The 13212-nt window shown below is 36.2% G+C and overlaps 2 protein-coding genes across 4 annotated transcripts in view; both read right to left on the bottom strand.

Annotated features, from left to right (window-relative positions):
* LOC142341653 (uncharacterized) overlaps positions 1 to 11971 on the bottom strand; it is a 43126-nt gene extending 31155 nt beyond the window's left edge. For both annotated transcript variants that reach the window (XM_075392770.1, XM_075392771.1), the window contains exons 1-3: positions 11762 to 11971; positions 11019 to 11343; positions 9160 to 9473 (exon numbers count right to left, since the gene is read on the bottom strand). In XM_075392770.1, coding sequence (XP_075248885.1) covers positions 9160 to 9473; positions 11019 to 11343; positions 11762 to 11776 — 654 coding nt within the window. In that variant the 5' untranslated portion in view covers positions 11777 to 11971. The remainder of the gene's footprint in view (positions 1 to 9159; positions 9474 to 11018; positions 11344 to 11761) is intronic.
* The window catches only part of LOC142341654 (E3 ubiquitin-protein ligase RNF10-like), a 323897-nt gene that overhangs the window by 116782 nt on the left and 193903 nt on the right, over positions 1 to 13212 (bottom strand). The window lies entirely within an intron of this gene.

Below are 13212 nucleotides of genomic sequence, written 5' to 3'. Positions count from 1 at the left end.
ATCTGGAAAAGAGGAGTCAGTAGTTCTCCGGGAAATGGGACTTAAAGAAAAGCCTAGAACTGGAATAGAAAACTATGCTCTCCTAGAAGAGTTGTGGAAGGTGGAGAAAATGAAAACTTTTCGAGATTTCCTTCGTTGGTATAATAACAAAGATGTTGTACCAACTTTACAAGCAATGAAGAAAATGATGAAATTTTATCACGATCAGAAAATTGATATGTTAAAGCTTGGTTGTACGCTACCCAATTTAGCAAATATCTGTCTTCATAAATCGATGGATAGAAAGTTTTACCCTTTCATCGAAGCTGACAAAGACTTGCATGAGAAAATAAGAAGTGAAATGACTGGTGGTCCATCAATAGTGTTTACGAGGAAAGCTGTTGTAGACAAAACATTCATCCGGAGGTCAAATAATGTCTGTAAAGCAATACTTGGAATAGATGCTAGCCAATTGTACCCTTTCTCCATGTGCCAAGCGATGCCAACTGGACTCTACACTAGATGGGAGTTTGATAGCGATCTTCAAAAGTTCAAAGCTCGTCAAAACAAAATCAGGAAGTTTGAGAACATGGTAATGTCTTTCTATCAAGCAAACAGACCCGAATGTACTATTGAGAGCTTCTATACGACTGGAAGACAGAAAAAAATTGACTCTTTTACTGTGGATGGCTTTTGTGGTCACTGCCAAACAATTTTTGAAGCCCTTGGATGCTACTACCACTTCTGTCCCTGTAGAGAAACTCAACCAAGTCTTGATAAGGACGAATTTGAGAATGGTATCCGGAAGCGTGAGTCTGATAAGTTACGAAAGCTTTACCTAGAAAAGAAAGGATACAAAGTTATAGAGATGAGAGAATGTGAATGGTGGGATCATGTTCAGAAGAACTCCGTGTTGAAGAACCACGTTAGAAAAAATTTCCCCTACAAATTACCTTTGAGCAGGGAGACGCTGTTGATGCGGATACAGGAAGATAAATTATTCGGATATGTACAGTGTGATTTAGAAGTTCCTGAAGAGCTTCGTGAACGATTTGCAAACTTTCCCCCAATTTTCAAAAACTGTGATGTTGGAAGAGAGAATATAGGTAAATTCATGCTGGATTATGCTGAAAGAAACTCGTTATTGTTAAAACCACAACGAATGTTGATTTCGAGTTACAAATTAAACAACGGAATAGTCATAACACCATTATTAAAGTTTTATTTGAAGCTGGGTCTTCGCTGTACCAAAATCCACAGATTCCTTGAGTATATCCCGCAAAAATGTTTCAACGGTTTTGTACAATCTGTTGTTGATGCAAGACGAGAAGGTGATGAAAATCCGGACTCTAGCGTTGTTGCTGAAACTATGAAATTACTTGGGAACAGCTCGTATGGTTATCAGATTATGGATCGAAGTCGACACACAGAAACTCTTTATCTTAACGATGAAAAGACGCATAAAGCTATTAATAATCGTCTTTTTAGAAGATTGAACAACGTTACACCAGATATATATGAGGTTGAGCTTGCAAAAGGCACTGTTGAGCATCGTGAACCAATAATTGTTGGATTCTTTATCTTACAGTATGCTAAACTGAGAATGCTGGAGCTCTACTACAATTTCTTTGACAAGTTCTGTGATGTTCAGAAATTTGAGGAGCTTGAAATGGACACTGATTCTCTGTATCTGGCGCTGGCTCATGAAAATCTCTATGAATGCATTAAACCAGAAATGAGGAGTAATTGGAGTGAGAAGAGAAGTAATGACTGTACAGATTTTTTTCATGCTAATAGTACAAGTAATTTTTTTCCAAGAACTTGTTGCGATAAACATAAAAAACATGACAAGCGTGAGCCTGGATTATTCAAGGAGGAATTCCGATGTACTGAAATGCTATGTTTATGTAGCAAAACGTACTGTTGCTTTAATTCAGTAACGAACAAAACTAAGTTCAGCAGCAAAGGACTCAACAAGAGTGTTCTGGAAGAAAACAGTGATGGACCTTTACAGAAATACAGACGAGTCCTGGACGATGCAGTGAATATAGCCTCAACTAACAGAGGATTCAGAACTATAAATCACCAAATTCTAACTTATGAGCAAACTAAAAAAGGACTCTCGTTTTTTTATCCAAAACGAATTGTTGATGCAGATGGAATTCATACGACACCTTTGATGATCTAAACTTTCTGATTCTTTTTCTTTCATTTTATCCATTTAAATCAATTGTACGCTTGTGAACATGTGATGTGATTGTAATAAAATTTTTTTCAAGTTGATGAGTCCACTGTTTAAAGTAATCATTCTTGAAGGGAAACTCGAACCGGGTTTTTAAAGTTCAAGCTGAGCATGTAAAAGTTTTCTGACCCATTTTGCAAGGTGTTGACCAGATCTGCAGACAACCCTGGATGAAAAAATCAAGCAAGGTTTTTTTTTGTTCTGATATAAAGAAACACCTGGAAATTCTTAAAGTTCCTTTTGTTCTAGCACTTCTGATTGAATAACTTTCATCGTAGCTATCAATAAGAATTTTTTGTGTGTATCAATTCAGACATCCATATAAGGAGACCAATACAATCTTATTAGTTCAACAGAGGTCTATTTTGATCCTTTTTTATTCCGGTTAACCCAGAGTTGAGTTGATTATGTTGTTTTGTTTTTATCAGTTGTTTGAGATAATCCTTTTTACCTGTACAGTCTCCGAAATTAGCTATAGTTTGCTGTGAAATCATTCATGATAAATATGTGATTTAGGAACTATAAATTACAACAATCATGAGTTTGATCGATAAACGTCTCATAGAAAACTCATTATTTAGAATAAGCTTATTCTTAACACAGGTGCTCTTCAGAATATTTGGTAGTGTATTAGCACTGTAGAATTTTCTGCCTTGCACTTAGTCTTATTGAGCACTGTTTGCTACCAGATACCTTAAAACAATAGCATAAAAAGATGACTCATCGTGAAACATAAAACGACAAATGTCGAAAGAAATGCTCTTGAACGACATGTGAGGCACTTTAATTGATGGTCTTTAGTCTAGACCAATTTTTTCTTTATGGATGCAAAAAAACTTTGACCCCATCGAGATTCGAACCACTGACCTCCCGCTCCATGGCCAAACTCACTACCAACTCGGCTACGAGTCACTTAATTTTGCTATGCTGCAACCGCTTTTATATTAGCAACTTCGGCGCACTAGCGATCACTCAAATGAAGAACGAAAGCGTGAAAAATTCACTTTAGGAGTCAAAGAATGTTCTAGAAGAAAAGCGCAAAAATGTCGAGCGAAAGACTTGCATAAAAAAACACAAAAGTTTACAATAATTGCTGTGAACTGCGTTCAAGAACAATTAAAAATATAACACAGCTTCATTTTTCAATTTGCTATCTGTTAGCCTTTTTTCTGTTATTTTGTGATAAAAAATTTAATGAGAAATCTTATACATAAGACCTATTACCAATCTTAATGCGATTTTGTCTTATTTCCAACCTTAATGCGTGTAAAATCATATACCTATCTTTATACATTACTGACGAAAATCAAATCTTAATACATGTAAAATTTATTAACTATCTTTATACATTGCTTTCATATCTCTAATGTTAATACATGTAAAATCTATTACCCAATTTTATACATTACTATCAAAAATCAAATCTTAATACATGTAAAATCTATTACCTATCTTTATACATTGATGTGATAACTCAATGATGACCGAAATGATTTGAAACCGCTAAAGCATATCTTAAAACATGTGGGTCTTCACCCCCCCCCGGGCAGCTCCGCTCACCTATATACTACTTGCGTTCCTTCGAACAAACATTGATCATTCAGAAAATTGAAAACCCAAATTCAAGCACAAGAGAGCGTTCCCGTTGTTGCAAAACCCAGCTGGAGTAGCATGGGTGCGTAATCACTATCCACCTGTCTATTGATACTTAATTCAACCAAATTCGTTTCAACAATGCTCATAATAAGTCCCAGAGTCTTTTGAACATGATTGCTTTCACCCTGCCCCCTGATTTAGCATTAAATTTGTTTAAACGAACGTCTTTTTATTAATTACGTTTTATTCATTTTATTAGCTAATTATTGCTTTTCCTTTCAGACTTGTCAAACTATTTCAATTTCGTTAAAGCCAAGTAAGCCGATGCAAAGTTCAGAGGAGGCGTAAGAATAATTTTTTTAGTGCAATAACCAGCGACCAAAGAGGATTTCGTACCATCAACTTCCGGAATAAGACGAACGCATTATCCACTCAGCACAATGTCAGATTGCTGAACAATTTAGGTCTCAACAAGAATCAAAAAGTCACCCGACAAGTTAAATTGGAAGGAAATTCTAAAACAACTCAAGCAAAATTGAAGCCAGCGCCATGACTTTTCATAGATTAGGCTTCAGTGATTTGAAGTTTCTGGGCTATAGCATAAGTTTTTGGCTGCAGCAATCTTATGGATGGGTTTGCAGTTTTTAGATGTAGTTGAACATTTGTTCGTTGAACAGCTAGACAAAAATGCCAATTTAATTATTAGGAATAGCTTTTGATAGTGTCCTTTCAATGTTTTTCAATGTTTCTGTTTTTCAATGTTTCTTTGTCTCAATGTTTCTTTGTCTTTCAATGTTTCTTTGTCTTTCAATGTTTTTGTTTTTCAATGTCTGTCCATTAATTATGCATGCAGGACCGTACCCAAAAATCGAATTTTTCTTCTTGGCAACTAACCTTTATGCGTGGTTCTCTTCGGTCATTTTTGTCTTTTTTCTGGAAAACTAGGTAATGACTTTCGGTAATTGTAAAATTGATTAAAATTTGATGTGCAAAATTTTTCCACAATTTGTCATTTTGATGTCTCATGAGCATAGTGGGTCAAAATCGTTTGTGTTAAATAGATTTAACAATTTTAAACCGCTACTTTAAAAATATTCAAGGATTTCTGAGTTGTTGCAATCAGACTTGTTTAACATTCAAAAGAATCAACTCCGACTAATTGGTTTTCCTCTCACACACGCCACACATTACACTTACGAACTCACATACTCACACAAGCTCAAACAAAACAGCGACAATTTTTTGGCAACTGACCTTTACCCATGGTTCGCGTCGTTCACTAATGACGTATGTTTCACATAAAAACTCGCCCTGGCCGCATTTATGTCAGTCATCCTAAAACTGACGCATTGTCATTTTGGATGTTTCATGATCACAACCAGCTAATTCAATTTTCCAACATGTGTTACCAGCTAAATTTACAGAAAACAATTTCCGTTTTTTGTACCAAGTATAACCTAATTTTTCTATATAGATTTCTAACAGTTTTTGCACTCTGTTTTATTTGTTTTTAACGTGTAAGGGTAGGTTGAAGGCTGTGCTTAGCTCTTATTTACAAGTATTGAAGAACATTGGTTATTAGTAATTACGTTTCGTCCTTGTTACTCTTCAGTATTCTTGAACTTTTGACATTTGAAAACTTTTTTCATCTATCAAAAACTGTAGGAGGGAAAAGGTCAATTCGATTAGCAACTTCTGATTCTTCTGAAAAAATGAACAATTGTATTAAGTTTTCTAACTCAGATTCTGCATTATACTAGATGTTAGTTCAAAAGATCAGCAAGATTAAGCTCGTCAGGAGTAGAAATCCATATTTACTTTTCAATAATGCATTTGTTGATTTGATGTTCATTCCAAGAAATCCGTTTTATTACTTAGCTATCCTCGGTTTTTAAACAACAGTTATTTCAGGTGAAGTTAGAATTGTTTGTACAGCTCAGAATTTAGAGTACCCTGCTTGTAGTTTACTTTATTTTCAAAGTTGATTTTTTGGCTACTTTGAGAGCTCAAAATTATTGTTCCGACCCTCTTGAGGGGGGAGGAACTATATACTCAAATGGGTTTTTTTTTTTTGTTCAGTGAATTTTCGCCGATCGATACATTCATCGTAGAGAGTTGAGAGTGGTATCATTAGAAAGCTCGTCCAGCGTAGAATATGGAATTAAAAAGATTTTTTTAATTTTCGTTTTCTACAGGGAGTTATCGAGGTTTAAAGTTTTGTGAAAATAGTGTGAATTCCGTTGATTTTTATTCACATTTTACGGAATTTTCGCTAATTTTTGACCAAAATTTCGCCAATTTTGCTAAAATTTGTCAACATTTTTTAAAAACTTGTTGTTGATTTTATTTTTAAATATAAAAAATCTTCTCGGCTTTTCTTATTTTGAATTTCTTCTGAGAACTTCAGAGAAGTAGAGTGAATTCCCGTTGTTTTTATTCACATTTTCCGGAATTTTTGCCTAAATTTTCGTCAATTTTGCTAAAATTTGTTATAATTTTTAAGAATAGTGTCGTTGATTTTATTTTTGAAGACGAACAAGCATTGTTCATTGTTTTGATTTAATTTTTTTGGTCAAAAAATGCGGATAAATATTTCAAAATTTAGCCTTTTTCAACAAAAACAGCACGAAATAAGCTACTTTAGTCCGTTTTGATTAAGTTTGCCGACAGTACACCTCCAAACAACACTCATACAATCTTTGTAGACTCAGAGGGGGGCTATTTCTACTTCAGAGTACGCTGAGAGTGCTCTGTAGTTAAAACTTTGCCTTTTTTTGCTAACTTTACTCGTTGATTATCAAAAATGCAGAACTTATTTTGAGTTTTCAACTAACAAATTATCTATATCTGCAACATTCGAAAATCAAATGTTCCTAACGGACAATAAGCAATAGCAGGGCTTGTTTTGGGCCATTCTTGGACTGCTACCACCCAAAGAAATCGGGTTGTAATCAGTCGGTCTTTTTTTTTAAAAAAAAAGGACCCTTTCTTTAAAAATAAAAAACAGAACATATCGAATCAATGCTCAGGAGTGATAGGTCCAACCAGTTTGCTTACTAAAAAGCTCCAAGCTAATCCATTTAAATTTTAACTTGAAAGTTTATGGTCGTTTCTTTTAAAAATAATTGACTTTTCAATAAATAATGGCTTAATTAAGTTTTCCTCTATTTTTTTCTTAATTTGTTCAACTTCCAGCTTAGTGTCTGCAAAAAAAGAATGCTTCTTCTTTCTACTGATTTAACATTTCTTCTCGGTTGCAGTTTTAAGCCTGAAGTTATTGTTTTCTGGCTTTGATACTACAAGATTTCAGATTTTTGTTTGTTTCGATATTTGCCAGTTTTTCACGTTTCCGAATTTTGTCACATTATCACATTATTGACAGTTCTCTTGTCACATTATTAGCGTTAAAAATAAAGCACAATTGAACATATTGAAATCCTGAATGATATACATAATCGTTTTAACGGCCTCGACGCCTCTTTCTTGAAGAAATCAATTGAATTTTTTAATTTTGTTTTTAACTGTCATTTATATTTTGTCGTTTCGGTCGTATGAAATTTCCTGCATAGTGATAACTTTCATTGGCTTTTCGTGGAAGAATAGAAGAACCGATATTCTGATATTAAATAGCTGATGGCTTTCATGACTTTGAAAACAATCGTTTTCCAAAATTAAAAAAAAAAAAACTTTTTAACTTCGCAATTTTGTTCTTTTTATGTTTCTTTTTGTTAGCTAATCTCGTTATTTCATTACAGGTCAAATATGACATTATGGGTGTCAAGGGAATAAAAGGGATTGGTGTCCCAAAATCTTTTTTTTTAATGAATTTGTTATGACCTTAGTGGCTTCGACACCGGTTTTTCACAAAAATGTAAATTAATTTGATTTTTGTCTTATTTGACGTTCTTTTTGTAGATGCGAGAAATATTCTGGGTAACTGCAGGTCTCGAGGGCTTCCTTTTTTTGAATAAACGACCCTATTCAAATAGTTCTGTTTGTAATTAATGCCTTTTATGACATTGAATGTAATTTTTATTCGAAAAAAAATTGAAATTATTTCATACTTTAGCACTTCGCTTTTTTGTCTACTTGTTACCTAGTCTTACTAATGAATGGCCACGTACTACTTTATAGCTGTTTGATGAAGGCGCAATCGAATATATTTTGAGGGACAAAATATGGCTCGAGGGTTTTGGCAGCGTTTTCTGGCAAGTTTCAATTGAAATTTTGTTTGTTTTTTTTTTGTTGTTCATTTTAGCCGCTTTAAAAAATGAAAAAGGACAGGTCCTAATGCCCTTCTCTAGAAACAGTGGTAATTGTAAATTTGTGGTAATGTTAATTGATTCCTAATGGTATTTATTACTTTGAAGTTAACTGTTTCAAAAAAATAAGTTATATTTTTCACTTTAATGTTTTTGTTCTTTTTTGTATAATTGTTACCAAACCTTTTTATGGACTGGTCGCATATGGTTTCTGGTGATTTATTAGTTATTTTTGTTTAGTTTTAGGTTTATCTGACGGTATGTTGACTTTGTTATTAAATTTAGTTTTTAAGAGGGAAAAAAATTTTTTGATGTAAATAATGTTTGTTGCTGTTGTTGTTGTTTGTTTTTGACGTTCATCTTGACTCGCTTTCTTAATATTGACATATTACATCAAGCTAATGCATCAATTTTTAACTCCACTGAGTTATTTGCTTTGGAGGCTATCTTATCGTTCAGAATTTTTTGAAAAAGACTTTTCGCAAAAAATAATTTTTGGGTTTTTCTATCTGTTCCTCATTTGCTAGACAATTATGCCAAAATTGTGGATGGGCGGGGTCGGAACTTTATGTGCCATCGCACATTACCGAGCCGCCTTGTTAACTGAAGTCTTTTATTTTTTTATTTTCCATTGGTTGCTACATTGATTGTTACCATCAGTTTAATCAGCAGAAAATGCAGCCCGAGTGATCTGTTTTCCTTTTCGATTTTTCCTTCGAAATTCAAAAATTTCCCTTATAAGTGTTCTCTTATAAACGTTCTGATAAAAGTCAAAACTAGATCGAGGGCTACAAAATAGCCAGCCTCGCATATATCTTCCACATTTTTGAAATGTTTGAACAATTAGGCGTTAAAATACACTACGCAGAAGCTATTTTACTAGGGCCGCCTCTTCACCAAAAATAAAAGGGCATAAGTCAGAGGTAAATCGAGTAGATAAAAATCAGCTTTGCTCTGAACAAACGTTGAACGAAAAGGGTCAGACAACACAATATAGCTAAGCTCAGCTTACAGCTTCTGCTATAAGAACCAACCACCTCAATTTCGTTTGAGGCCTCAGATTCTCATTCAAGCACATACCTGCATGAGTAGCTGCTGGCTCTGGGCCATAGCCTGTGCGTGCACAGTCTGAGCAGGCGACTTCAAAGTGTTCAGAAGTCCTCCAGTAGCAGATGCCACTGTCCCTTGAAGACTACCTGCACCCTGCTGTTGCACGGGCGATCCAACACTTGCGCCTCCGAAAAGAGCTTCCGCAGATATGGGTATCTGCCTGGCCTGGTGATTGAGTGCCGGCGTCCTCTGTGGGAGGACATTGCCTCCTCCATTCCCGTCAAAGTTTCCACGAGATCCACTGCCAGAGCTAGTCGGTCCCGGCTTCTCCGAGGCCAAGCATTCTGAAACAGACATCCAGTTCAGTCCGTTCTACTTCGAATATGCCATTTATTAACTACTATCCGAATTAGGTTTGGGTTCTTCAGCGTGGTTTTAAAGTGTTTACCTCACATTTTCGAAATGGTTGAATCTAAAACCTACCTATTAAAAAACTTCGTGTGCACCTTACAATCGTAAGCTTTACAAGAACACTTCCAAAAAGAAACGATCTCAAAAACATTTCAGATCAACCTTCAATTGAACATATTCATTGCAAGATTGTAGCACCTAATAAAAACATCCTCCCAGAATTACGATCCCATTAGATGCACGATCTAATGAAAAGACGATCTACAAAAGGCCAGAACTAAAGGTGTTTAAACATGCCGACTTGCGAACACGCTACGTCGAGCATCAAAAATGATATAATCTGCGATTTCAAAATGGTATCGAATTTTGAATCCTATTGGTTTTACAATTTAGGCGTTTGATTTAGTTTTGGAAAACGGTAACTGCTATTTCAATCTCTCCTTTGGAGCAGCGTCAGGCTAGCATAATTTACATGTCAGGTTCTGGAAAATTTCCCGAACATGTAAAATTTGATTACATTCAATCGACTTTTACGGAATCTTCAACGCCTTCTTAATGGATCCACCAGGACTCAAAAAATCTCGTCGATAGCGTACCGTATTTGAGACTAATTAAACTATTACAGCCAATGCAAAAGACGTTGACAATGTAGCTCACTCTCCGGATCCTAAAAGTTTCCAAGGAAACTTCCAACATGGCAACACCACCCCGTAAACAATCCTCCGCGGAAATAAACGTTAAATTTGAATCTTGGTCGTCATAATTTGTGATAAATGCATATCAAGTCCCACACGGTCCGCTAAGGCATCACCATAGCCCGACAGGCATGGTCCAACGCAGCTCTTTCAGTCAAGTGGGGGTTATGTCCGTTTTTACGTCGGGGTTAATTCTGAAAAGACGTTTTTCCGAAAAAGACGTTTGAAACCGATTGTCAAACAATTGCCTGGTAGTTATCTGATTAGGGGAATTTCATTGAATGAATCCGAAAATGTTTACTACTGAGTGCAGAATCTTCCGGTACGGTGTGTGGTGGCAAAAATATCACAATTGCTTGCCCTTGCAACAGAACGCACAAATTCAGCCGAGTTGAATTCATGAAAAATCCCTTTTTGACTTCGTCGCGTGCTCAAATAGTGGTTGCATTAAAACCAACATTAGGCTGGTCCCATATCAAGTCCTCAGCCATTTAATAAAGGCCCAAACAAACAAAATTTCGCACTGTCTAGAGAGCCTTAAGACACGCAAAACCGAGATTATATTTCCGGACAAAAACCGCTGCTCCCCAACCTTCAATTAGATTGCTTCACGTCCGTAACAACACCTCAATCATGCATAAAGTTAAGAGATAAGGTTAATTTCACGATAAAGATTCAATTTAAGTGTCCGGAATCAACTCGCTGTACCGTAAAAGCGAAACCAACCACTCACAAAGTTGTCAAATGAACACCAATTTATAGGTCTCGAATACTCAAACGCACCTTTTTTCATTGGTGGCTGCGCACCCTGGTCACTCGGCATAAAACCCAATTTCCGAGGACTTTTTCCACTTATTCCAGATCCTCGCGCAAACTCTTCATATTCCGCACTATCATTTCCCGCAATCTTTCCAATTTCTCCTGCCGTCAGTTTCTTCCAGGCATCTGCTTGCGCTTCATTAGCCTCGCTATTTTCAGGCATAATCTGAGGAATATTCGAGCCAGATCCCACCGATTCCGGACTGCTTGATAAAGGTTTGGTGTCTGATTGTCGAGGCAATTCCGATCCACGCACACCAGCTAATGAGTCACCAGTATTGTACACACCCTACAATTGCATATTCACTTAATCTATAGTTGGGCAGCCATTGAAGCCCCCCTTGTGTGAGTTTAATATTCGAGAATTCTGTCACAGCACTTGGTTACCCACTGTACTTCAATTAATCAAGTGCCCATAAAGTTTATAATCGGATATAATCGTACTTTTATGCATCAATATGGTCTAATTTGATTCGGCATATTTCCCCACTTTAGCTCCATTTTCTTTTAACTTTCTCCGATGCTTTTTCAACGTTTGCCTAATTCAAAAATTCAATGGATACGCTATATACGGATCCGCGGAAAATGCGAAATATTACATAACATAGCTATAAAACCTCGATACATTCCCTTTACATTTTACCCCGAGTACGCCCCACCTACAACTTTTATTCTCTCTTTTAGCTAACTCAAGGATCGTTGCTTACCATGTTTGCGACCATTCCGAATTCTTCAAGAAGCTTCACAAGGGAACGTTTTTCAACTTCAAATAGAGGACCAATACAGAATAACCAAGTTTATTTAAACTAAACCGTTAAAATCACAAGAAAATTTTTAAATCGTCCAATTAACTATTGAACTGTGTTAAATGTATGCAATAACGTACGCAGACAATTGGACAACCTTCACTAGCGTTTCGAAAACGAAGACGGCTCAGCAGTGCCTTTTGTCAGGTCACCGTCTGTGAAAAACACAACGGAACTGACAGGTATATAGTCAGTCCCATAAAGTTGCAACGCTATCGATCGTTGAAAGGTCAAAGTTCAAATTTAAAACATGGAGATATCTAGCAAAACATTGCCCATTTGCACGCCCCGAGCTTTTCGAACGTTCGCTTGCGTTGCAACTTTATGGGACTTACTATACTTACCATTAGAGCAACACTTCTCAAATTAGTCGTTTTATTTCTGTAAGAGTCCCATAAAGTCGCAGAGCTATCGAACCGTTTCAGAGGTCAAAGTATAGCGTATCCCATAAAGTTCAAATAAGCGAACGTTTCGAAAGCCACAGGTTAGAGTTCAAAGGTCGAGATGCAATTTTTTCTGCATCTCAAATTTAGAGATGCAGAAAAAATTAAATGAAAGCTTAATGCAGAAAACGTTGACATTGAAATGAGCACATTGCTGCCCAATTGCACGTTTTTGGCGTTTTTCGAACGTTCACTTATTTCCAACTTTATGGGACAGACTATACTAATTCAAAGATTCAGATTAGCACTTCATTTGCATGTCGGAAGGTTTTTTAACGTTTAATTGCGTTGGAACTTTTTTATGGGACAACAGTTAGTCCCATCAAGTTCAGCAACGCTGTCAAACGTTTCAAAGGGGAAGTTCACATTTATAGTAAGTCCCATAAAGTTGCAACGCAAGGGAACGTTCGAAAAGCTCGTGGCATGCAAATGGTCAGTGTTTTGCTAGATCCGCATTTTTCAAATTTGAACTTTGACCTTTGAAACGTTCGATAGCGTTGGCGTTGCAACTTTATGGGACTGACTATAGAACATGCAGACATCAGCGTTGTTAGAGTTTTCCGAACATTCGCTTGCGCTGCAAGTTCATGGGACTAACTATACCTATAGACTGTCCGGTAGGTGGAAATGATCGAACTTTAAAAAACCAACGCGAAACGCAATTGAGCAATGGTGTCTGAAACGCAATCCAATTTTAGAACTCTGGAATTCGAATGGACATCAATATGCCAATATCTGCACGTATAAACTTTGACCTTCGCTGCCGCTTAAACATTTGGAACTATAACAAAGACGTTCCCCGATATCTGAATTCTGGCCTTAAAACATTAGCTAGTGTAAAAACTTGCACATGTAAAATTGCAATGACTTCCATAGCTTCGTTCTTTTCCGTTGCTGTATGCATGACCA

The sequence above is a fragment of the Convolutriloba macropyga genome, chromosome 6, assembly GCF_964194025.1.
Source record: "Convolutriloba macropyga chromosome 6, txConMacr16.3, whole genome shotgun sequence".
Lineage (NCBI taxonomy): Eukaryota > Metazoa > Xenacoelomorpha > Acoela > Convolutidae > Convolutriloba > Convolutriloba macropyga.
The sequence above is the reverse complement of the archived record's forward strand: the minus strand, read 5'-3'. Positions and strand labels throughout refer to the sequence as shown.